The 25,620-nt window shown below is 40.2% G+C and overlaps 1 protein-coding gene across 1 annotated transcript; it reads right to left on the bottom strand.

The window, feature by feature from the left end:
• Positions 1 to 10,881: 10,881 nt before the first annotated feature.
• Positions 10,882 to 15,457, bottom strand: LOC131997722 (uncharacterized). The gene is made up of 4 exons (XM_059369129.1): positions 15,299 to 15,457; positions 14,836 to 15,239; positions 14,649 to 14,768; positions 10,882 to 11,839 (listed from the first exon to the last, which is right to left on the bottom strand). The coding sequence occupies exons 1-4, from the start codon at positions 15,455 to 15,457 to the stop codon at positions 10,882 to 10,884; spliced, it is 1,641 nt and encodes a 546-aa protein (XP_059225112.1).
• Positions 15,458 to 25,620: the final 10,163 nt, after the last annotated feature.

Consider the following 25,620-nt stretch of genomic DNA (forward strand, 5'->3'; position numbering starts at 1 on the left):
GGGACTTAAATGAAAGGTATTCAAGAGTAGAGTATGAATTCCATATTAAAAATTGGGTTCAAGTAATTGGGGGGCCGTTCCGACCCCGAAACCCCCAAAATGGGTTTATCGGACGATAATGACAATATGGGACTCGAATGAAAGGTATTAGATTGCGAATATGGTCAGGAAGCAGATATAGGCTTTACAATTTGTTGATTTCGGAAGGGGGCGGACCCTGCCCCGTTACCCAAAAAACACCATCCAAAATCAAAAGTGGACCGATCGGGACAATATGGGTATCAAATGAAAGGTATTGGAAAATAGAATACGAATATGATATTGAAATTTGGGTCTAAGAACACATCGGGCCGCCCAAACCCCAAAATTCCCCCAAACAGATATATTGGACATTCATATCATTAAAGGCCTCAAATGAAAGGTATTCGGGAGTAGATTACGAATCTGGCATACAAAATTAGATTGAAATATAGGCGGTCACACTACCCCCCAAAAACGCTTTAAATAGGCATATGACCCATCATGACTATATGGGACTCGGTTTTTTTGTGTGTTCCTTAGAATCAAAAACGGCTAAACCGATGTTCTTTAAATTTTCGCAGATTGCGTAAGTTTGTCTGGATGGAAACATAGGCTATAACAATCAACATCAATGAAAGCTTTCCGATTCAAGTTCAAACTCAATGATAAGGGTCTTTTTTTATAGCCGAATCCGAATGGCGTGCCGCAGTGCGGCACCTCTTTGGGGAGAATTTTTAACATGACCATGCATTGCAAATGGCGCAAGCATTAGGAGGGGATAACCACTGCTTTAAATTTTGTCCGATGTTTTCGCCAGGATTTTAATGCAGGGGTTCAGCGTGATAGGTGAACATAGGCTACAGTCGCACGAATACACGATATACAAATTCAGGGTGAAGTGTCCGCACCCTATAAAGATATTAGTGAGTTAAGAAGGAGCAGCTGAGCGGGCCCAGTTCGGCTAGTTGGTAAATATGTATGTCCGATTTAAGGGTGTTTTCGGGTGTGAGGTGGTCCCGCATACACTTAGCCCGGAAAAAAATATCAGCATCTTGCTCTACTCTCAAATACCATTTATTCAAGTCCCATATAGCCATTACATTAAGAGGAGTTTAAGGGATGTGGCGTCCCCCACACACTTGGCCCCAAAATGGTTATCAAATTCGTTTTATAATCTCAAATACCTTTCATTTGAGCCACATATTGGCATGGTCGGTAAATTGTTACTCTTTGGGGGGTGTGTTGGGAAAGGGAAGGTGCTCCAAATACATGGTCCCACATTTGGATATCAGATTCGTATTCTACTCCCAAATACCTTTTTTCAAAGGCCCATATTGCGATTGCGTAAATAATTGCTGTTTGTGGGGTGTTTTGGGAAATGGGTAGACCTCCCAGAAAATTGGTCCCGAATGTGGGTATCAATTTCGTGCTCTACTGCCCAATACCTTTCATTTGAGTCCCACATTGTTCGGTAAATATGTCCGATTTAGGGATGTTGTGGGAAGTGGGGTGATCCACCATACACGTAGCCCTGAAAATAAATCAGCATCCTGCTCTACTCTCACATATCATTTATTTGAACCCCATATTGCTATTGGCCTCAAAATTGGATAACAAATTGGATTTCTATTAACAAATACCTTTCATTTAAACCTCTTATTACAAAAGTCAGAAAATGTACCCTGTTTGGGGTATGGGCCCTAGAAACTATCAATATCGGGCATCACCCTCTTTAAGACCTAAATTGTCTTGGTGAGCAAATACATTCTATTTGGGGGTTGTTATGGGGGTGGGGGACGTCCCCTAGATAGATGGTCCCGAATGTTGATATCAGATTCGTGGTCTACTCCTAAGTACTTTTCATTTGAGCCCCATATTTCGGCGTAGTCGGCAAACAAACACCTGATCCCACATTTGGATACCAGTTTCTTATTCTACTCTCAAATACCTTTCATTTGAGTCCCATATTGCCATGGTAGGTAAATATGTCCGATTTAGGAGTGTTTTGGGGTTTAGGATGGTCCCCCCCCAAAACACTTTGTCCGACAATTGGATATCATATACGTTTTCTAATCTTAAATACCCTTCATTTGAGTCTCATATTGTCGTGATTGGTCTACATATATTTTTGTTAGGTTTTTGGGTTTGGGGCGGCCCCACTAGGTACCCTATACGAAATTTGGATACCAAATTTTTATGCCCTACACCACTACTGTGGTGCAAGAAGAGAGATAGATCCATTGATAAATTTACCGATCGACTCAGAATCACTTTCTGATTCGATTTGGCTATGTCCGTCTGTCTGTTCATGTTAATTTGTGTACAAAGTACAGGTCGCAATTTTCATCCGATTGTCTTCAAACTTGTCACCAGCGTTTTCTTGGGACTAGAGACGAAGAATAATGAAAAAAGCATTTAGTTCGGCCGGGCCGAACTTTGGATACTCACCACCTCTGGCATATATGAAAACCCCCTTTCGTCACAAACCTGTGAAAATTGGATAACTAAAGCACCCAAATTCGGCACGGACATTGAGTGGTCTAATAAATATAAGTCACTAAATCACTAAGTAACAGGGGCAAACTTCTCATATATCAAAGAGTGCAGTCCGAACGGAGTGCCGCAGTGTGACACCTCTTTGGAGAGAAGTTTTACATGGTACCTCACAAATGTTGCCAACATTAGGAGGGGAACACCACCGCTGAAAATTTTTTTTCTGATGGTCTCGCCAGGATTCGAACCCAGGCGTTCAGCGTTATAGGCGGACATGCTAACCTCTGCGCTACTGTGGCCTCCAAATGGTATGCCCTGAGGCACGCCGTTAGAATTCGGCTTTGACTAGGAGGTCCCTTAGCATTGAGTTTAAACTTGAGTCGGACAGCACTCATTTATGTGTGAGAAGTTTGCCCCCTGCTCCTTAATGGAATGTTCGTGGTAAAATTTGTTATATTGGGTTGCCCAAAAAGTAATTGTCGGTAATATAGTATAAGTAATATAGTCGGCGTTGACAAATTTTTTCTACGGCTTGTGACTCTGTAATTGCATTCTTTCTTCTGTCAGTTATCAGCTGTTACTTTTAGCTTGCTTTAGAAAAAAAGTGCGCGAAATTTTGTTTACATTTTCTTGTTTGGCGTCAATTTTAATATGGGTACCACATGTATTGACAACAAACCGAATCAACGCTTGTGATATGCACCTTAAACGCAATGAATTCGATCCGTTTTTAAAACGAATCATAACTGGAGGTGAAAAATAGATTGTTTACAACAACGTTAGTCGAAAACGATCATGGTCCAAGCATGGTGAACCAGCTCAAACCACTTCAAAGGCTGATATCCACCAAAAGAAGGTTATGCTGTCTGTTTGGTGGGATTGGAAGGGTGTGGTATATTTTGAGCTGCTTCCAAGGAACCAAACGATTAATTCGGATGTTTACTGTCAACAATTGGACAAATTGAATACAGCCATCAAGGAGAAGCGACCAGAATTGGTCAATCGTAAAGGTGTCGTATTCCACCAGGACAACGCTAGACCGCACACATCTTTGGTCACTCGCCAAAAACTGAGTGAGCTTGGCTGGGAACTTTTGATGCATCCACCATATAGCCCTGACCTTGCACTTATTTCGATCTTTGCAGAACTCCTTAAATGGTACAACTTTCGGCAATGATGAGGCTATAAAATCGCACTTGGTTCAGTTTTTTGCAGATAAAGGCTAGAAGTCCTATGGGCGTGGAATACTAAATTTGCCAGGAAGATGGCAAAATGGCAATTTGATTAAAGTTCATTCTAAGTTTTATTAAAAATGCATTTACTTTCTTTTAAAAAATCCGCAATTACTTTTTAGGCAACCCAATAGCTGCCGCATAAACCGATCTTGGATCTTGACTTCTTGAGTCACTACAGGCCGCAATTCTTATACGATTTGGCTGAAATTTTGCATAAGGTGTTTTGTTTTGATTTACAACAACTGTGCTAAGTATGGTGAAAATCGGTCCATAACCTGATATAGCTGTCATATAAACCGATCTGGGGTCTTGACAACTTTAGCCTCTATAGGTCGCAATTCTTATACGATTTGGCTGAAATTTTGCACGAGGTGTTTTGTTATGACTTCCAACAACTATGTTAAGTGTGGTTCAAATCCGTCTATAACCTGATATAGCTGTCATATAAACCAATCTGGGGTCTTGACTTCTTGAGCCTCTAGTGGGCGCAATTCCTATCCGATTTGGCTGAAATTTTGCATGAGGTGTTCTATTATGACTTCCAACAACTGTGCTTAGTAGTGTTTAAATCGGTCCATAACCTGATATAGCTGCCATATAAACCGATCTTGAATCTTGACTTCTTGAGCCACTAGAGAGCGCAATTCTTATTTAATTGGTCCATAACCTGTTATAGCTGACATATAAACCGATCTGGGATCTTGATTTCTTGAGCATCTAGAGGTCGCAATTACAATCCAATTTGACTGAAATTTTGTGCAACGACTTCTCTCGTGATCTTCAATATACGTCTGTATCAGTCTATAGCCCGATACAGCTCCAATAAAACCTATCTCCCTATTTTACTTCTTGAGCCCCTTAAGGGCGTAATTTTTATTCGAATTGGCTGAAATTTTACCCAACAACTTCTACTATGGTCTCCAACATTCAGTTCAATGATGGTCCGAATCAGACGATAACTTGATATTATAGCTCCAATATCATAGCAATTCGTTCCTTTTATCATATGTTTGTCTAAAAAGAGATACCGGGAAAAGAACTCGACGAATGCGATCCATGGTGGAGGGTATACAAAATTCGGCCCGGCCGAACTTAGCACGTTTTTACTTGTTTTTCCTACAAAGTTTTCAATTTGAAACTCGTTATCAAAAAATTGCCATTTATTTCTTATTATACCCATCCCCATAGGATGAGGGTATACTAGCCTAGTCATTCCCTTTGTAACACCTCGAAATAATGATCAGCGATCCCATAAAGTGTATATATTCTGGATCGTTTTTATATTGTGATTCGATCTAGCCATGTCCGTCTGTCGAAATCACGATGGCGATCGAACGCGTAAAGCAAGCCGCTTGAAATTTTGCGCAGACACTTCAAATTGATGTAGGTCGTTGGGGACTGCAAATGGGCCATATCGGTTCCGATTTGGATATATCTCCCGTATAAACCGGTCTCCCGATTTGATTTCTTGAGCCTCTGGAAGCCGCAACTTTTGTCCGATTTGGCTGAAATTTTGCACTTGGTGTTCTGTTATGATTTCCAACAACTGTACGGTCGAAATCGGTATATAACCCGATATAGCTCCCATATAAGCCGATCTCCCGCTTTGATTTCTTGAGCCCCTGGAAGCCGCAACCCGAATCCGATTTGGTTGAAATTTTGCACATAGTGTTCTGTTATGACTTCCAATAAATGAGCCTGGTACGGTTTAAATCCGTCAAGAACATGATATAGCTCCCATATAAACCATTCGCCGATTTGACTTCTTGAGTCCTTACAAGCAGAGATTTTTATCCGATTTGGCTGAAATTTTATGTTATAACTCTCAACAACTGTGCCAAGTACAGTTTAAATCGGTCTCTAATCAGATATAGCTCCCATATTTTAGCAGAATCCATGGTGGTGGGTTCCCAAGATTCGACCCGGCCGAACCTAGTACGCATTTACTTGTTACATAAACATACAGACAGAAAGACAGACAGACAGACAGGCAAACAGACAGGCAGACAGACAGATGGTCGGACAGACAGACAGACAGACGGACGGACGGACAGACAGACGGACGGACAGACAGACATAGCTAAATCAATTCAGAAAGTGATTCTGAGTCGGTCGGTATACTTATCAATGGGTCTATCTCTCTTCCTTTTAGTTGTTACGAACAAATTCACTAAGTTATAATACCCTGTACCACAGTAGTGGTGTAGGGTATAAAAAATGATGCCGGCAATGTTAGCCATAATGGTTGCAAGGGTGGCTTATATATTTTTGTATGCCATACATTACATGGTATAATAGCTTTGTGCATTTATTTGCAACGCTTAGAAGGAGCAGAGCTAGACCCAATGATTAGTATACCGATCAGTTTAGAATCACTTCCTGATTCGATTTAGCTATGTCCGCCTGTCCGTCCATTTATGATCAAGTCACTGGTCGCATTTATTGTCCGATTGTCATGAAATTTTGCACAAGTCTCTTTTTTGGCCCAAGAACGAACGCTATTGGTTTTGAACAAAATCGGTTCAGATTTAGATATAGATCCCATATATATCTTTCATGCGATATGGCCTTTTAAGGCCGTGAAGCCACCATTTTGATGCGATCTTTACAAAATTTGGCATTTAACGCCCTCATATGTGTGCAAAATTTCATAAAAATCGGTTCATATTTAGATATAGCTCCCACGTATATCATCATCCGATATGGCCTTTTACGGCTGTAGAAGCCCCAATTTTGGTTCGATCTTTGCAAAATTTGGCATGGGGTGTTTTATTCACCGTCCTCATATGTGTGCAAAATTTCGTCAAAATCGGTCCAAATTTAGATATGGCTCCCACATATAACTTCCATCCGATATGGAATTTTATAGCTATAGCAGCCACAATTTTGGTCGTATCTTTATAAAATTTTGCACAAAGTGTTTTCTTTGAATTTTCAATACGACTGCAAAGTTTCTTAAAAATCGGTTCAGATTTAGATATAGCACCCATACACATCTTTTATCCAATATGGAGTTTTAAGGCTGTAGCAGCCACAATTTTGGTCCGATTACTAAATTTGGCACGGGGTGCTTTATTTGACATTTTAATATGTGTCCAAAATTTCATGAAAATTGGATTAGATTTAGATATACCTCCCATATATATCTTTCATACGATTTGGACTTTAAAGCCTGTAGTGGGGACAATTTTGGCCCGATTTCTACAAAATTTAGCGTGAGTTGTTTTATTTAAAGTCCTAATGCAAAATTTCATTTAAATCGGACAGGCGGCGTAGCTAAATCGTATCAGGAAACGATTCTAAGCCGATCCGTATGCTTATCGATGGGTCTAGCTCTTCTACTTATTAGCGTTTTCTTTTTATACCCTCCACCATAGGATGGGGGTATACTAATTTCATCATTCTGTTTGTAGCACCTCGAAATATGCGTCTGAGAACCCATAAAGTAAACATATTCTTGACCGTCATGTCATTTTAAGTTGATTAAGCCATGTCCATCCGTCCGTCCGTCCGTCCATTTGTCTGTCGAAAGCACGCTAACTTTCGAAGGAGTAAAGTTAGCCTCTCGAAATTTTGCACAGGTTAGGTTAGGTTAGGTTAGGTTGAAAAGAGGATGTAGATATTATTGCGTCCCTTGCCACTATGGACATACACCTAAGCCAGTAATCAGCTTGTTGTGCGCTCTACAAACTATAAAGTAACATCTTAAAAGAAAATTTTAAGTTAGGAATTCTGTGCTACTTACAAAATCCTTAATTGCTTTCAATGCCACTCCCCTAAGTTGGTTCACGTCTGAAATTGTGTCTCCACAACTAGTACCGGTATCTGTTGGACGCGAATGCCGGGCAATGACAAAGGAAATGCTCCAACGTCACTATCACTTGCTGCACCGATTTATCATAAGTGAGCTCGTAGTCCTATGTGTCCCGTTATGATACCAATAGCTATACTGACCTCCTTCCTGCTTCCTTTCAGTAATAGCCTCGTCTTTACACGATCTGGATCCCCCCATAGGATTTTCGACGTCCTACCGACCGTTTCGCTGTTCCACAATGTTGCATGCACATTCGTCGCCCACTCCCTTAACTCCGACTGTGTTGACCCGAAAAGCTTCGGGTTAACCAAGTTGATTGACGGCAGTCCTCTGGCCTTCATCGCCAAATCGTCTGCCCTTTTATTTCCCCTTGCTCCGTTATGGCCCGGCACCCAAATGATGCGGCCTTAATCTCCTTCTTACATTGCAAGACTGTTCGTGACCTTACCGTCCTGGTTGTTATTGCCCTTATGGCAATTTTACTGTCGGTAAAGATGTTCAGACTCGACGTCCTCGCGTTAGCACCACACCACTTCACACATTCCGTGATCGCCCGGATCTCCGCCTGCAGGACCGTATTATGGTCAGGCAGTCTAAAACAGATCTCAAACCCTGGGTTTTCAATGTAAACCCCCAGGCCTACTCATTCCTCTAGCTTTGATCCATCCGTGTAACATGATCTTCCAGATAACAATACTAGGGTTCCGTCAATCCAAGACTGTGCCGACGACAGCGGTGCGTCGCACTCGATTTCAAGGTTCATCTCAGGTATCCGATCGGAAACCTCTCCACTTCCATTCAGGTTTCCTACCGTCGCCTTGATTACACCGCGATGGTATGAGCTGCTCCCATCCTAAATCCTTTCTCCCATCGCCTTAAGTCTCATAGCCGTAGTGGCTGCCTCACAATTAATCTGTATGTCAATGGGTCGGATAACTTGAATAGTCTCCAGTGCCCTAGTGGGCGTGGTCCTCATCGCTCTGCCTATGCCAAGACAACATGTTCTCTGAACATGTTGTATGGTCCTTATGTTGCACTTTTTCTCCATAGCAGTCCACCAAACTACTGAGGCGTAAGTAAGTATTGGTCTAATCACGCTCCTGTAGAGCCAGTGAACTATCCTTGGATTCAGGCCCCATTTCGAGCATACGGCCCGTCTACATAGTGCCCAACATCTGTGAGCCTTCCCAGTACGCTCCTGAATGTGACACTTTCAATTCAGTTTCCTGTCCAAGATCACACCCAAGTATTTGACCTAGTCAGATATCGAAATCGTCTTATTGAGGAACAGGCATATTTCAGGCATCGTGAACAGGCATATTTCAGTCTTCTCTGGGTTAACATTGAGACCTCTGGGTCTAGCCCAGTCATATGACATATGCAAGACCCTTTTCCACAAATACTTTTTATTATTGTTGGTCGGTTGGTATTGTAAATGGGCCAAATCGGTCCATGTTTTGATATAGCTGCCATATAAACCGATCTTGGGTCTTGACTTCTTGAGCCTCTAGATGGCGTTATCGTCCGATTTAACTGAAATTGCACGTAGTGTTTTGGTTTCACTTCCAACAACTGTGTTAAGTATGATTCAAATCGGTTCATAATCTGATATAGCTGTCGTATAAACCGATCTTAGATCTTGACTTGACATGAGCCAATAGAGCTGAAATTTTGCATGAGGTGTTTTGTTATGAATTCCCACAACTTTGCTAAGTATGGCGCAAATCGGTATAAAACCCGACATAGCTGGCATATAAACCGATCTGGGATCTTGACTTCTTGAGCCTCTAGGGGCACAATTCTTATTCGATTTGAAATGTTGTACAACGGTTTCTCTCCTGACCCTCAACATACGTGTCTAATATGGTCTGAATCGATCAATAGCGTGATACAGCTGCCATATAAACCTATCTCCCGTTTTTGCTTCTTGAGCCCCTACAAGGCGCAATTTTTATCCGAATGAACTGAAGTATTACACAATGACTTTCACAATGTTCAGTATTCATTTATGGTCCGAATCGGACTATAACTTGATATAGCTCCAATAGCATACTTAATATAGCTCCAATCGAAATGATGTAGTGCTTATTGACATTTTTCTTAAATCTTTGCATGTCAAAGTGGGTGGGAATAACATTGGCCGTAAGTCGATTCCACATACGAACAATTCGAGCGAAATAAAAATTCTCTCTATAATGTATTGTGCGGTCCACTGGCCAATCAATTACAAACAGGTGTAAGTTCTTGGAATTTCTAGTATCCCTGACATACATCCTTACATCAGGAATAAGAAGACGACTATCAGACGAACACACACCATGAAAGTACCGATAGAACAGCGCCAAACAACCCACATTGCGATGATGATCAAGGGAGGCAATATAGTTGGATACCCCACTGTCCCCAATAAATGCCATCGCTCTCCTCTGTACATGGTCCAGTAGCTCCAGGGATGATTTTGAAGCTTCAGCCCATACATGTGAGTTGTACCCTATTTTCGGCCTTATGAAAGTGGTGTGGATGTTAAGAAGATCAAACGGAGTGAAGTAATTCTTACACCGTTTAAGGAAACCTAAGCACTTGAATGCTTCTTTCGAGACTTCAAATACATGTTTAGCCCAACGGATAGCACTTGGTATTTTCATGGCTAGAACATCAGGAGCTTCTGATTGCTCAACAGTTATAGCGTTTATAAACAAAGATGATCGTAATGGGTCTGCGAATCGTTTGTGTGACAACAAGCAGCACTGAGTCTTCCGTGCAATAAAATCTACTCCATTCATTCGACCCCACTCAGTAATGGTCAGCAAATCCTGGCAGAGTGTATCATCCATAACCCGCCTCTTGTTCTCAATCTCTCGAAGTCTTGACCTATGGTCGAATGAGTACGAATGACAGAGATTACTGTCATCCGCAAATGAGTAAATCGGATTCGATGTCAGACCCAACAAATCGTTGATGTAAATTAGAGAAAAAGAGAAGGAGACAGAACAGAGCCCTAGGGTTCTGATATTTTACCATCTGAAAACAGCAGAAAATGTTTGCCATTTTTGCAAGCAATTGTTGCCTTCCCATTTCTAGCAGACTATCCGTTGTTACTCCAAAATGTTTGTAAATTTTACTAACATATTTCTCTGAGTGTAATTTTTTGCCATATTGTATCCTAGAAGTTTAGATTACAAATAAAAGGAAATTTTTGTTCTGTGTATAGTTAAAAAGGTATGTGCCTGGGTGGGTTGATACTAAAGCTTTTACTTACATTTGATAAGTAATTTTTGTTGAACTATTCATTTGGATTTTTATTTGGATTTTCTAAAACTATGCAGTTTTTGAGTAGCTCAATTCCAGACACATTTCAAGTACTTGACGGCGTAAAGTTTTTCCCGTCACTGTTCGAGGTAGGCTTTTGAAGAAGTAAATACCACCACGTAAATGTTCAAAACTCTGCATTCGATTGACCACATGCTGATAGATTTCCTCTTCGCCAATGCTGCTATTAGGTCGTTTTATTACAGCGGCAGCTGGCAAATGGCCATGTACACCATCGGGTATACCCACAACGCAAACATCAACCAGCTGAGGCAGTTCGATGATGACCTTCTCTATGTCGCTGGGAGAGAAATGGAAGTTATCGAATTTTCGAATATCAACCTTACGATCGCTTAGAAACAATTTGCCTTCATCATTGATGTAGCCATTATCGCCAGTATATATCCAACCTTCCGAATCATATATGGCCTGGGTACATTGTGGATTTTTATAATAACCTGCCCAGGGAAGTCTTGAACGAACACATATCTCCCCTAACTCGTTGGGGCCCAGAAGTTTGCCATTGTCATTATCAATGATTTTTATTTCAACATTTGGTCCAATCGTACCAACTGCATTACTGGATTCACACACTCCTGAGGCTATGGCGTAACATGTCTCACTTGAGGCATAGCCGCCATAGAAAATAGTTTGTGGAGCATATTTCTTAAATTTGTCGATGAGGGCGTGAGATATGGAACCTCCGCCTATAAGAAAGTAGGCAAGACTGGAGAGATCACTTTCCCCAATGCCATTCGAAGATGAAGCCATTGCCAATTGTGATGGGGACCCCAAGAAGATATCCACTTTGTGTTGTTTAACAATTTCAAAAAAGTCTTTCGGGTTGAACGATTTGTCCGATATAATGCGAGTCGCACGACCAATTGTACCGTGTATAACAGTTAATATGCCTGTCACCCACGATAGAGAGCTGAAGCAGAGGAATATTCTGTTCAAAAAATCAGTTCTGCAAAAGAGAAAATACAAAGAGAAAAGGAATTGTTGAAATGAAAAATGTATGAATTGCACAACGTGATTAGGATCAAAATTTCAATTTCAAAATCAAGTACTATCAAGTAAAAACGTGTTAAGTTCGGCCGTGCCGACTTTTGTCGGAAGTGATACCAAAATACCACGTGCAAAATTTCAGTCAAATCGGACGAAAATTTCGCCCTCTAGAGGTTCAAGAAGTCAAGACCTAAGATCGGGTTTTAGGGCAGCTATATCAGGTTATGTACCGATTTGAACCATATTTACTACAGTTGTTTGATATCAGGCAATAAAACAGCTTTTTATGGGATTAAGACCCCTAATCGGTCTAATATATGGCAGCTATATCTATATAGTCTGATCTGATTCATATCTGGATCGGATGTTGGGAGCCCCAAAACAACTCGTTGTTTTAAATTTCAACGAAATCGGGTAGTAGATGCAGCTTTTATGGGATTCAAGCCCATAAGTCGACAGATCGGTCTATATGGTGGCTATATCTAAATATAGACCGATCTGAACTATTTTTGAATCAGATGTCGGGACGCATAAAATAACTGTCTGTTTTAAATCTCAGCGAAATCGGGTAATAAATAAAGCTTTCAGACCCTTAATCGGCAGTTCGGTCTATATGACAGCTATATATTAAAATAGACCGATCTGAACCATATTTGGGTCAGATTGCGGGAGGTTTTAATCAATTCACCGATTCAAATTTCTGCGAAATCGGGTAATAAATAAAGCTTTTATGAGTTTCAGACCCTTAATTGACAGATTGGTCTATATGGTAAATGCAAATTTTGCCCATGAACATTTTACTAAGGAACAGGGCCAAACTTCTCACATATCAATGAGTGCAGTCCGATTCAAGTTTAAGCTCAATGATAAGGGGGCTCCTTTTGATAGCCGAGTCCGAACGGCGTGCCGCAGTGCGACACCTCTTTGGAGAGAAATTTTACATAGCATAATACCTCAGAAATGTTACTAGCATTAGGAGGGGAAAACCACCGCTGAAAATGTTTTCTGATGCTCCCGCCAGGATTCGAGCCCAGGCGTTCAGCGTCACAGGCGCACAGGCTCGGTCTATATGGTAGCTATATCTAAATATAGTCCGATCTGAATTATTTTTGAATTCGATGTAGAGAGACTTAAAAAAACTCACCGATTAAAATTTCAGCAAAATCGGGTAATAAATAAAGCTTTTTATGGGTTTCAGACCCTTAATTGGCAGATCGGTCTATATGACAGCTATATCTCAATAACTTCCGATATGAACCAGACTTGAGTCGAATGTTGTGAGGCATAAAACAACTCAATGTTTAAAATTTCAGCCAAATTGGGTCATAAATAAAGTTTTTATGGGCTTCAGACCCTTTATCGGCGGATCGTTATATATGGCAGCTATATCTAAATATGGTCCCGTATGACCCCTTCAAGAACTTAACCTGTGTGTAGCAAAAAGACATATCTGTGCCAAATTTCAGCCCAATATCTCACATTTTAAGGTTGTAGAGTGATTACAACAGACGGTCGCACAGACTGATAGACACATGGACATCGTTAAATTGCCTTAAAATGTTACGACGTTCCGATTTTTATATACTTTGCAAGGTCGGAAATGGATATTTCTATGTGTTGTAAACGGTATGACTAAATGAACAAACCCCTTATCCTATGGTGGTGGATATAAAAATATGGACCCGGTACAATGAAACTCCTTATGGAATAATACACCGACAATTTTTATACCCTCCACCATAGGATGGGGTATACTAATTTCGTCATTCTGTTTGTAACACCTCGAAATATGCGTCTGAAACCCCACAAAGCACCCTAACTTTAGAAAGAGTATAGCAAGCCGGTTGAAATTGTTCACAAATACTTTCTATTAGTGTAGGTCTGTTGGGATTGTAAATGGGCCAAATCGGTCCATGTTTTGATATAGCTGCCATATAAACCGATCTTGGGTCTTGACTTCTTGAGCCTCTAGAGGGCGCAATTCTTGTCCGATTTAACTGAAATTTTGCGCGTGGAAATTCTTTCCTTTTATCATATGTTTGCCCAAAAAAAGATACCGCGAAAAGAACTCAACAAATGCGATTCATTGCGGAGGGTATATAAGAATCGGCTCGGCCGAACTTAGCACGCTTTTACTTGTTTTATAAACTCTATCATAGGGGGTATTTTAGTCTCGTCAATCCATTCGTAATATCTCGAAATATTAATTTTTACATGTCGATACCGAAGCGCAGAGGTTAGTATGTCCGCCTATGACGCTGAATGTCGGGGTTCGAATCCTGGCGAAAAAATTTTCAGCGGTGGTTTTCCCCATCCTAATGCTGGCAACATGTAAAATTTCTCTCCAAAGAGGTGTCGCACTGCGGCACACCGTTCGGACTCGGCTATAAAAAGAAGTTTTCTCTGTGTGAAGTGAAGAATGCCGCTAAATAACTAACATCCACCCAATTAACACCTTATTTAGGTTTACAAATACAGAGACATAGCGCCTATAAAAACTGATCCTTTGATTGGAACTCTTGAGCCTCTAGATGAATCAAATTTTATACGAATTGGTTGAATTTTGGTACGTTAACTACACTTATGATAGCCGATACCCAAACCAAGAGTCGTTAATTAGATATTGCCCCCATACAAACTGACCCTGCTATTTGACTTCTTCGTTCCTCAGAAACCACATTCAGCATCCGTGGCGGCGTATATTCAAGATTCGGCCGCCCGGATAAACTTAAAGCGTTTTTACTGTATATTGCTGTATGTAGGCATACGGTTTAAAAAAATCCAATAGTGCCGCATGGGATATGCACACAGCCTTGGGAAATCCAGTGGTTCCCGAAGTGCAGACAATTACAGCCACCTGATAAGCACTCTTCTCTAAAACAGGAACTCTTTGAAAGAAACCAAAATGAAATTAGCACATTCACTTCTACTAACACCTAAGTTAAACTTACATACATGTATTTTTCGGGTTCAACCTTCTCCTCAAAGAACTCCAAAATGCTGGCAACACCTTCCATATGATCGTTTAAAGTAACCACCAGGCTCGAGGACAGTCCACACTTATCAAAGGCTTCTCGTATTCGTTGGTAATCAACACCATCACAAAAAATCATGCGAGGCATGGTGCAAGAGTAGATCATCTCGATTCCCCTCTTATCGTAACTGGGATCCACAGTGCTGATGGTGAGTCCAGCAGTCATGGCTCCAAAGAATAGAGGAGCCACATATTCTGTATTGGCAGCACACAGTCCAATAATGTCGCATTGCTTCAGTTGAAGCCTTTGAAAATGTCGAGCAATTTGTATGGCCTTGATGGCGATTTCTATATTTCTGAACTGTTTACCACTTTGATGGTAAATCTGTAAGTAATGATTCATGAGCTATATTTCAAGATTTTTAGAACTCTTGACCTCATTACCTGGCCAATATGATCGGGATGTTCTAGCAATGCGTGTAAGGCTACCGATCCAATCATGTCCTGAGATCCATAAATTGGTTCAATCGGCAATCCTCTCCATATTTTAGATTGTTTGTCGAAGGATGTATTGTTCTCGGTATTCGTAAAGCTAAATGACATGATGGGTGTTAAAACGTTGCTGATCGGAAGCTAAAGTCTCCTTTGTATGTCTAAACAATGTCTTATATACGTGCTCATTGCCACAAGAACCAGACAGAGCTTACTTTTAAAATTTAGGTGATCATCAATATGATAACAAACAAGTAAAAGCGTGCTAAGTTCGGCTGGGCCGAATCTTATATACCCTCCACCATGGATCGCATTTGTCGAGTTCGTTTCTTTCTAAAGAAAATATTTGGTCTGCTATTAGAGCGACATCAAGATATGGTCCAGTTCGGACCACAATTATATTATATGTTGGAGACCTGTGTAAAATGTCTGCCAATGCGGATAAGAATTGCGCCCTTTAGGGGCTCAAGCAGTAAAATAGAGATATTGATTTATATGGAAGCTGTATCAGGCAATAGGCCGATTCAGAACATAATAAACAAGTATGTTGATGGTCATGAGAGGATCCGTTGTACAAAATTTTAGGCAAATCGGATAATAATTGCGGCCTCTAGAGGCTCAAGAAGTCAAGATCCCAGATCGGTTTATATGGCAGCTATATCAGGCTATGAACCGATTTAAGCCTTATTTGGCACAGTTGTTAGATATTATAACAAAATACTTCGTGCAAAATTTCATTTCAATCGAATAGGAATTGCGCCCTCTAGAGGCTCGAGAAGTCAAGACCCAAGATCGGTTTATATGGCAGCTATATCAGGTTATGGACCGATATGAACCATACTTGGCACAGTTGTTGGATACCATAATAAAACACGCTGTATAAAATTTCATTACAATCGGATTAGAATTGCGCCCTCTAGAGGCTCAAGATGTCAAGACCCAAGATCGGTTTATATGGCAGCTATATGAGGTTATGAACGGATTTAAACCTTATTTGGCACAGTTGTTAGATATCATAACCAAATACTTCGTGCAAAATTTCATTTCAATCGGATAGGAATTGCGCCCTCTAGAGGCTCGAGAAGTCAAGATCCAAGATCGGTTTATATGGCAGCTATATCAAAACATCGACCGATATAGCCCATTTACAATCCCAACCGACCTACGCCAATAGGAAGTATTTTTGCAAAATTTCAAGCGGCTAGCTTTATTCCTTCGAAAGTTAGCGTGCTTTCGACTGACAGACGGACGGACATGGCTAATTCGACATAAAATGTCACGACGATCAAGACATTTCTCAGACTAATATTTCGAGTAGTTACAAACAGAATGACGAAATGAGTATACCCCCATCCTATGGTGGAGGATATAAAAACCAGTAAGGAAAAGCAAAAGTCGGGCGGTGCCGTCTATATAATACCCCACACCTACCCTATAAGTAAAAATTGAGAGCTATAACTCATTTTGAATCAATTTTGATGGACCTGTTAAATATAAATCATCTAAATATCTTCAGTAGTGTCATTTCAACAGACAAATGAACGTCTTAGATTTTTACGACGACCAAGACTATATATAAGGGCAGGTTGATTTGCAAGGATGGGGAAAAAAGTTAAAAATCGTATAGCAAAAATGTAAACTATTTCCATACAATTGCTGCTTCCAGGGGGGCTCAAGAAGTCAAATCGGAAGATCGGTTTATATGGGAGCTATATCAAGTTATAGGCCTATTCGGACCGTACTTGACACAGTTGTTGGAAATCAAAATTGAACACTATGTGGAAAACATCTGCTAAATCGAAGAAAAATTGCAGCTTCCACGGGGTTTAAGAAGTCAAATCGCGAGATCGGTTTATATGCGAGCTGTAACCAAATCTGAACCGATATGACCCATTTGCAATGCCCAACGACCTACATCAATATAAAGTATCTGAGCAAAATTTGAAGCGGCTAGCTTTACGCGTTCGGCCACTATCGTGATTTCGACAGACGGACGGACGGACATGGCTAGATCGAATCAGAATGTCGTCCTTGAACCAAAAAATTGCAAAATTTTTCGATAATACAATAACAAAAACGACCTGTACCTTGATTACAAAAGTATCGAATATCGAAAATCAAAAGAAAAAGAAAAAAATTTGTAAGTCGAGAGGCGTAGATTAGGATTTCATTGTAGATGCATGGTTTCTTGGTAGAAACTTCTTAGAATGGTATGTGGTTTATGTTTTTGCTATAAGATTAAAAAAAAAAAACAAAATCGACCCGCCCCAATATCTTATATATATTGGTTGCCCAAAAAGTAATTGCGGATTTTTTAAAATAAAGTAAATGCATTTTTAGTAAGACTTAGAATGAACTTTAATCAAATATACTTTTTTTACACTTTTTTTCTAAAGCAAGCTAAAAGTAACAGCTGATAACTGACAGAAGAAAGAATGCAATTACAGAGTCACAAGCTGCGAACAAATTTGTCAACGCGGACTATATGAAAAATCCGCAATGACTTTTTGGGCAACCCTAAAAATCAATTTGTGTTTGTTTGTTTGTATGTTTGTGTGTTCCTTATAGACTCAGAAACGGCTGAACCGATTTTCTTGAAACTTTCACAGATGGTGCATAATGACCCCGTGGTGAAAATAAGGTACTACATTTTTGATATATGAAGGGGGTGCGGACCCTCCCCCTTACCCTAATTTTCGGAAACGCCAGATCTCGGAGATGGGTGGTGCGATTTAAGCGAAATTTTGTGTGCTCTCATATAGTACCCTAAAAAAAAAATTTGGTATCCATATTTCGGATGGGGTACCTAAGGGGGCAGCCCCATCCTAAAACCTACCAATCATATATTTAGACCAATCACGACAATATGGGACTCAAATGAAAGGTATTTAGGATAAGAAAATGTATCTGATATCCAATTGTCGGACCAAGTGCTAGGGAGACCACCCCAAGCCCCAAAACACCCCTAAATCGGACATATTTACCGACCATGGCAATATGGGACTCAAATGAAAGGTAGAATACGAATCTGATATCCAAATGTGGGACCACGTTTCCAGGGGTACACCCCTTTCCCAAAACACCCCCCAAACAGGACTTATTTACTGGCCATGGGAATATGGGGCTTAAATGAAAGGTATTTGAGTGTAGAATACGATGTATTTTCCGACTATTGCAATATGAGGTTCAAATAAGAGGGCTTTTAAAGTGGAGCACGCATCCGATATATATTTTCAAGGCGAACTCACTGAGTGGCCGCCCATCCCACAAAACACCCCCAAGCCCTTCATGTTTGTCGACTATGGAAATAGGGGGCTCAAATTAAAGGTATGTGGGAGTAGACCACGTATCTGATATCAACATTAGGGGCCAACTGTCTAGCGGACGTTCCACCACCATAACAACCCCCACATAGGACATATTTGCTTACCGAGACAATTTGGGTCTCAAATAGAGTGGAATTAAATATTCATAGTTTTTAGGGCCAATACCCCAAACCGGACATATTTGCTGACTTTTGCAATAACGAGTTTAAATGAATAGAATAGAGCACGTTGCTGATATATTTTCCGGGCTTAGTGTTTGGGGAACCACCCCAATCCCCAAAACACCCCTAAATCGGGCATATTTAGCGACCATGTCAATGTGAAGCTTAAATGGAAGGAATTAGGGGGTAGAGCAAGAATTGATACCCATTTTCTGGGGATCTACCCCTTTCCCAAAATACCCCACAAACAGCAATTTTTTAGTGACCATCGCAATATGGGGCTCAAATAAAGGTATTTGGGATTAGAATATAAATTTGATATCCAAATGTAGGACCCAAAACACCCCCAAAGGAAAAAAAAATTTTTTCGACCATGTGGCTCAAATGAAAGGTATTTGAGATTAGAAAACGAATTTGATAACCTATTTTGGGGCCATGTGTTTTGGGGACGCCTCATTCTGCAAACTTCTCTTAAGCCAATGGCAATATGGTATTTGAGAGAAGATCACGATGCTGATATTTTTTCAGGGCCAAGTATGTGGGGGACCACCTCTCCCCTGAAAACAACACAAAATCAGACATCATGAGAATATCGGGCTGAAATGGAGTATTTTAAGAATGGAGTACACCTTACATCCAAACTTAAATTAGTAGACCAATAAAGATCATGTGGGATTCAGATAAAGGCACTTATATTGTTAAACTAGTAGTAAAATTTCCATGGTATTTCACTAAAAGATCTTTAATTGTCGAAAATAAATATTCCAAGGAAACTTTTGTTCCATATAAAGAAAAAGAAGGCGCAGCGGAGCGGGCCCGGGTCAGCTAATAGTAAGTATATATAAGTAGGAACAAAAGTGAAAATTTCGATATGTTTCAAACGGAATGACAAAATATACCACCATGCTTCAGTGGTGGGTATAAAGATAAACAAAAATATTACAATAACTGTCTGGTCGTGTGTATCTGCACTTGCATTCGCATATTTGGGTCATATGTCGTACCTAAAAAAAAAAACTCAATAAAAGAGAATCTTAAAAATGCTTTATTATCTTCATTGGTTCTGCCAACAGTGACACATTACCGAGATAATAGGTTTGTTTTATTTGCCCAATAAACCGATTTTCTCGTTTATTTTTTATGGAGTAAAATGACTACTAAGTGGCTTGCAGTATCTCCATATATTTATAGGCGATTGTAGATGACATAAGGTTTGTTTTTTTTAGCCTAAAAGAGGAAGAATCCAATATAGGACAGGTAAGGTTAGGTGGTTAGGTTTAAGTAGCAGTCCGCCCTCAGACTGTCCCAAATTTCGGCGACATCGGATAATTAATGCGTCCTCTATGGGCGCAAGACCTTAAATAGAGAGATCGGTCTATATGACAAATCTGGACCAATCTGAGCCAAATTTTAGAAGGATGTCGAAGGGCCCTACACAACTCACTGTCCCAAATTTTGGCAAAATCGGACAATAAATGCGCCTTTAAAGAGCCCAAAGCCTTAAATAGAGAGATCAGTCTATATGGCAGCTATATCCTAATCTGGACCGATCTGAGCCAAATTGCAGAAGGAAGTCGAAAGGCCTAACACTGTCCCAAATTTCGGCGACAGCGGCCAATAAATGCGCCTTTTATGGGCCCAAAGCCTTAAATCGAGAGATCGTTCTATATGACAGCTACAGGGTGGCTGATGAATATTGCTACAATGATGAATATTGCTACATTTTTTTTTCGGTGTATGGAATACATTTTTCTTTTATTCATGTTAAATTAAATTATTAAATTAATTATTAAATTATTATTAATTAAATTAATTAATTAATTAATTAAATTAATTATTAAATTATTATTATTAAATAGAAAAAAAGTTATTACATTTTTTTTTGGTAGCGGCTTTCATCAGCCACCCTGTATATCCAAATCTGGACCGATCTGAGCCAAAATGAAGAAGGTTGTCGAAGGGCTTAACACAACTCACTGTCCCACATTGCGGCGACATCGGATAATAAATGTGGCTTTTATGGGCCTAAGACCCTAAATCGGAGGATCGGGCTATATGGCAGCTATATTCAAATCTGAACCGATATGGGCCAAATTAACGAAGGATATCGAAGGGCCTAACACAACTCACTGTCCCAAATTTCAGCAAAATCGTATAATAAATGTAGCTTTTATAGGCCTAAGACCCAAAATCGGCGGATCGGTCTATATGGGGGCTATATCACGATATAGTCCGATATAGCCCATCTTCGAACTTAACCTGCTTATGGACAATAAAATTAATCTGTGCAAAGTTTCAGCTCAATATCTCTATTTTTAAAGACTGTAGTGTGATTTCAATAGACAGACGGACGGTCATGGCTAGATTGGTTTAGATTAGTGTTTCGATGTGTTGCAAACGGAATAAGAAAATGAATTTACCCCCATCCTTCGGTGGTGGGTATAAAAAAGCCTAACAACTTGCGAGTGTATACATTCGTTAAATCTTTCGGTTAATCAAAGTAATAAGAACCTAAAGTGGAATTCCATCTGACTGCCAGTGCGGGAAACCTTTAGTCTGTCAGCATGTTTTCCGTTCAGATAGTGACAATGGCTGATATGTCTGCTCTAGCTGGTGGCAGACCTCTTCAAGTCTAGATTAGGCCACATAGTTTTGGAGTGTTCACAAACCCCACCATCTGGCCATCTGTCATTCGTTGCCCTTCAGGCCTAATACGGGAGACTTAGCTTGCATGCCGCTAGAGGCTTAGCCATAGATTCCAGTTCCCCTGGAATGGGTTGGGTAGTTTCTTGTCTCGTAAGCTCGTCTGCTCAACCATTATCAACCAGGGTTATCTCTTTAGCCCGTCACCTGGAATAGGTGCATTGTGAAATGTTAATCCATATCGTTGAGAGATCTGCGTTGAGAGATCAGTCGGAAGCGACTTTTGAATTCAGAAATATGTTTCCTAGAGATTTAATGGCTGCCGGGATGTCTGAGAAGATATTTTTACCAGTCGCCGTTTTGACTTATATCTTAGCCATTCTACCATTTGTTTAATTGCAAGGATCTCCGCGCACTATAGTGGTTGGGTAACCTTGTCGATATGAAAAGTCCTAGTTTTGCAGAGTTCACCTCAAAGCCCACCTGGTCGTTTAGTTTGGAACCATTCGTATAGAAATCTATATAACATCTATTACCAGGAATATTGTAGTTCCCATCGGTTCTATTAGAAATAGTGGTACAGTAGTTCTTATCGAAGAGCGGCTCAGTTAATGTGTAATCCACACTGCCTGGAACATCGGCATAACACAGAAGTGGTTGCAGCAATTTCTATAGCCACAATATCCAGAGGCATTAGTGTACCATTAAATTCTGTGCAACAGATGGTGTCGCCCTTAGTGCGGCTATGATGCTCAAACAAGCCATCCTTTGTAGCATTTAGTTTGGTTGAGTATTGAGCAGTAGGTGAACTTTTGAAGCGCCGTCCACCATTTCACAACACCATATAGCTTTATAGGTCTGACAACTGCAGTATATACCCAGTGCATGACGTACGGGTATATACTTGTGCATGACGTGCGGGTATATACTGCAGTGTTTTGTCTAGCAAAACACCCAGGTATTTTACGCTAACAGTTAATTAATCATTTCCTTCCGTCTAGAAGACAGGTGCTACTGGGAGTAACTTGTAGCTCCTGCTGAACAACAGAACAACTTCCGTCTTCGGTAGCCCACATCACTGTCGAAAATATGCCCCAAACAGGTACATATATGGGGAACAACAACAAATCTTTTGGGGTCCACTTTTCATTTTTTTGTGGTCTTTTTCTAGCAGTTAGTGAGGCCGATTTGGATTTTCCTCAAGTAAATCTGTGCGTTTTCATTTAAATTGGGAAGGCTTTGGGGCCAAATTCAGCGATTTTGGTGCTCAAATATTTTTATTTTACTACCCAAACAACAATTTGGGGTACATTTTCTTAAATGTAGATATGAGCTGAGGAGGCCACCGTAGCGCAGAGGTTAGCATGTCCGCATATGACGCTGAAAGCCTGTGTTCGAATCCTGGCGAGACCATCAGAAAAAAATGTCAGTGGTGGTTTTTCCCTCCTAATGCTGGCAACATTTGTGAGGTACTATGCCATGTAAAACTTCTATCCAAAGAGGTATTGAAATGCGGCACGCCGTTCAGACTCGGCTATAAAAAGGAGGCCCCCTTATCATTGAGCTTAAATTTGAATCGGACTGCACCCACTGATATGTGAGAAGTTTGCCCCTGTTCCTTAGTGGAATGTTTATGGGCAAAATTTGAAAACTTTGCAATATGAGGTTTCAACAAAAAAAAAAACAAGTAAAAAGTCATTAAGTACGGCCGGGCCGAACTTTGTATACCCACCACCTTGGGTATATATGAAACCGGCCTTTCGTCACAATCCGGTGAAAATTGGATAACTTATGCAACCAAATTCGGCACGGACATTGAGTGGTCCAATAAATATAAGTCACTGTTGAATTTTGTATTTCAAATGTCAACAAAATCGGGTAATATATGCAGCTTTTATGAGCTTCAGAACCTTAATCGGCATATCGGTCTATATGACAGCTATATCTAAATGTGATGTGACCCATATTTGGGTCACATAACGGGTGACCTAAAACTACTTACTATTTCAAATTTCAGCGAAATCGGTTAAAAAATAAAGATTTTATGGGCTTCAGACCCTTATCGGCAGATCGGTCTATATGGCAGCTATATTTAAATAAAGTCCGACCCCAACCATATTAAGCTCCGATATCGGGAGGCTCAAAACAACTGACTGTTTTAAATTTCAGCGAAATCGGGTAATAAATAAAGCTTTTATGGGCTTCAGACCCTTTATCGGCAGATCGGTCTATATGGCAGCTATATCCAAATAAAGTCCGATTTAAACCATATTTGGGCTAGATGTCGGAAGTCTTAAATTAACCTCCTGTTTAAAATTTTAGCGAAATCGGTTAATACATAAAGCTTTTATGGGCTTCAGACCCTTTATCGGCAGATCGGTCTATATGAAGGCTATATCTAAATATAGTCCGATCTGAACTATGTATGGGTCCTATATTGGGAGGCCTAAAACAACTCACGATTTGAAATTTCAATGAAATCGGTTAAAAAATAAAGGTTTTATGGGCTTCAGACCCTTATCGGCAGATCGGTCTATATGGATTATATGGTCCATATCCAAATATAGTCCGATCTGAACCATATTTAGCTCGGATATCGGGGCGCCTTAAACTATTCACTGTTTCACATTTCAGCGAAATCGGATAAAAAATAAAGCTTCTTATGGTCTTCAGACCGTTTTATAGGCAGATAGGTCTATATCCAAAAATAATTGGATCTGAACCATATTCAGGTCGGATGTCGTGAGGCCTATACTCTCTGTTTCAAGTCTCAGCGTAATCAGATAATAAATAAAGCTTTTATGGGCTTTAGGCCCTTTATCGGCAGATCGGTTTATACTGCAGCTATATCCAAATATAGTCGGATCTGAATCATATTCAGGTCGGATGTCGGGGGGCCTAAAAATACTCTCTGTTTCAAATTTCAGCGTAATCGGATAAAAAATTTAGCTTTTATGGGCTTCAGACTCCTTATCGAGAGATCGGTCTATATGGCAGCTATATGCAAATATAGTCCGATCTGAACCATATTTAGGTCGGATGACGGGAGGCTTAAAAATCTCACTGTTTCAAATTTCAGCGAAATCGTGTAACAAATGCAGCTTTTATGGGCCTTAGACCCTTAACCGGCATCTCGGTCTATATGGCGGCAATATCTATCCGATCTTTCGTATATTTTAGGGTCAGATGACGGGAGGCCCAAAACTACTCACTGTTTCAAATTTCAGCAAAATCGGATAAAAACTAAAGCACTTATGGACATTAGACCCTTATCGGCATATCGGTCTATATGGCAGCTATATCCAATATGGTCCGATTTAGCCCGTTCAAGATCTTAACCAGGCTGCATGAAAGAGACGCATCTGTGCCAAATTTCTGCTCATTATCTCAATTTTGAAGGCTGTAGAGTGATTACAACAGACGGACGGACAGACGGAAAGCGAACGGACATCGTTAAATCGTCTTAGAATTTTCCGACGATACGAAATATATATACTTTGTAGGGTCGGAAACTGAAATTTCGATGTGTTACAAACGGAATGACTAAATGAATATACCCCCTGTCCTATGGTGGTGCTATATGGGAAACAGCTGGTTATTTTAAGCCTCCCCACATCTGAATTAAATATGGTTAAGATTGGACTATATTTAGATATAGCTGCCATATAGACCGATCTCCCGATAATAGGTCTAAAGCGCATAAAAACTTTATTTTTCAACCGATTTCGCCGAAATTTGTATTTTGGTGAGTAGTTTAAGGCTTCCCAACATCTAACCCTAAAGTATACTACAGATCGGACTATATTTAGATATAGCTGCCTTATAGACCGATCTCCAAATAAAGGGTCTGAAGCCCATAAAAGCTTTATTTTTCAACCGATTTCACTGAAATTTAAAACGGTGAGTAGTTTTAGGCTTCCTGACATCTGACCTAAATGTGGATTAAATCGGACTATATTTAGATATAGCTGCATTATAGACCGATCTCCCGATAATGGGTCTAAAGCCCTTAAAAGCTTTATTTTTCAACCGATTTCACTGAAATTTAAAACGGTGAGTAGTTTTAGGCTTCCTCACATCTGACCTAAATATGGATTAAATCGGACTATATTTAGATATAGCTGCTATATAGACCGATCTCCCG

The sequence above is a fragment of the Stomoxys calcitrans genome, chromosome 1, assembly GCF_963082655.1.
Source record: "Stomoxys calcitrans chromosome 1, idStoCalc2.1, whole genome shotgun sequence".
In the NCBI taxonomy this organism is placed as follows: domain Eukaryota; kingdom Metazoa; phylum Arthropoda; class Insecta; order Diptera; family Muscidae; genus Stomoxys; species Stomoxys calcitrans.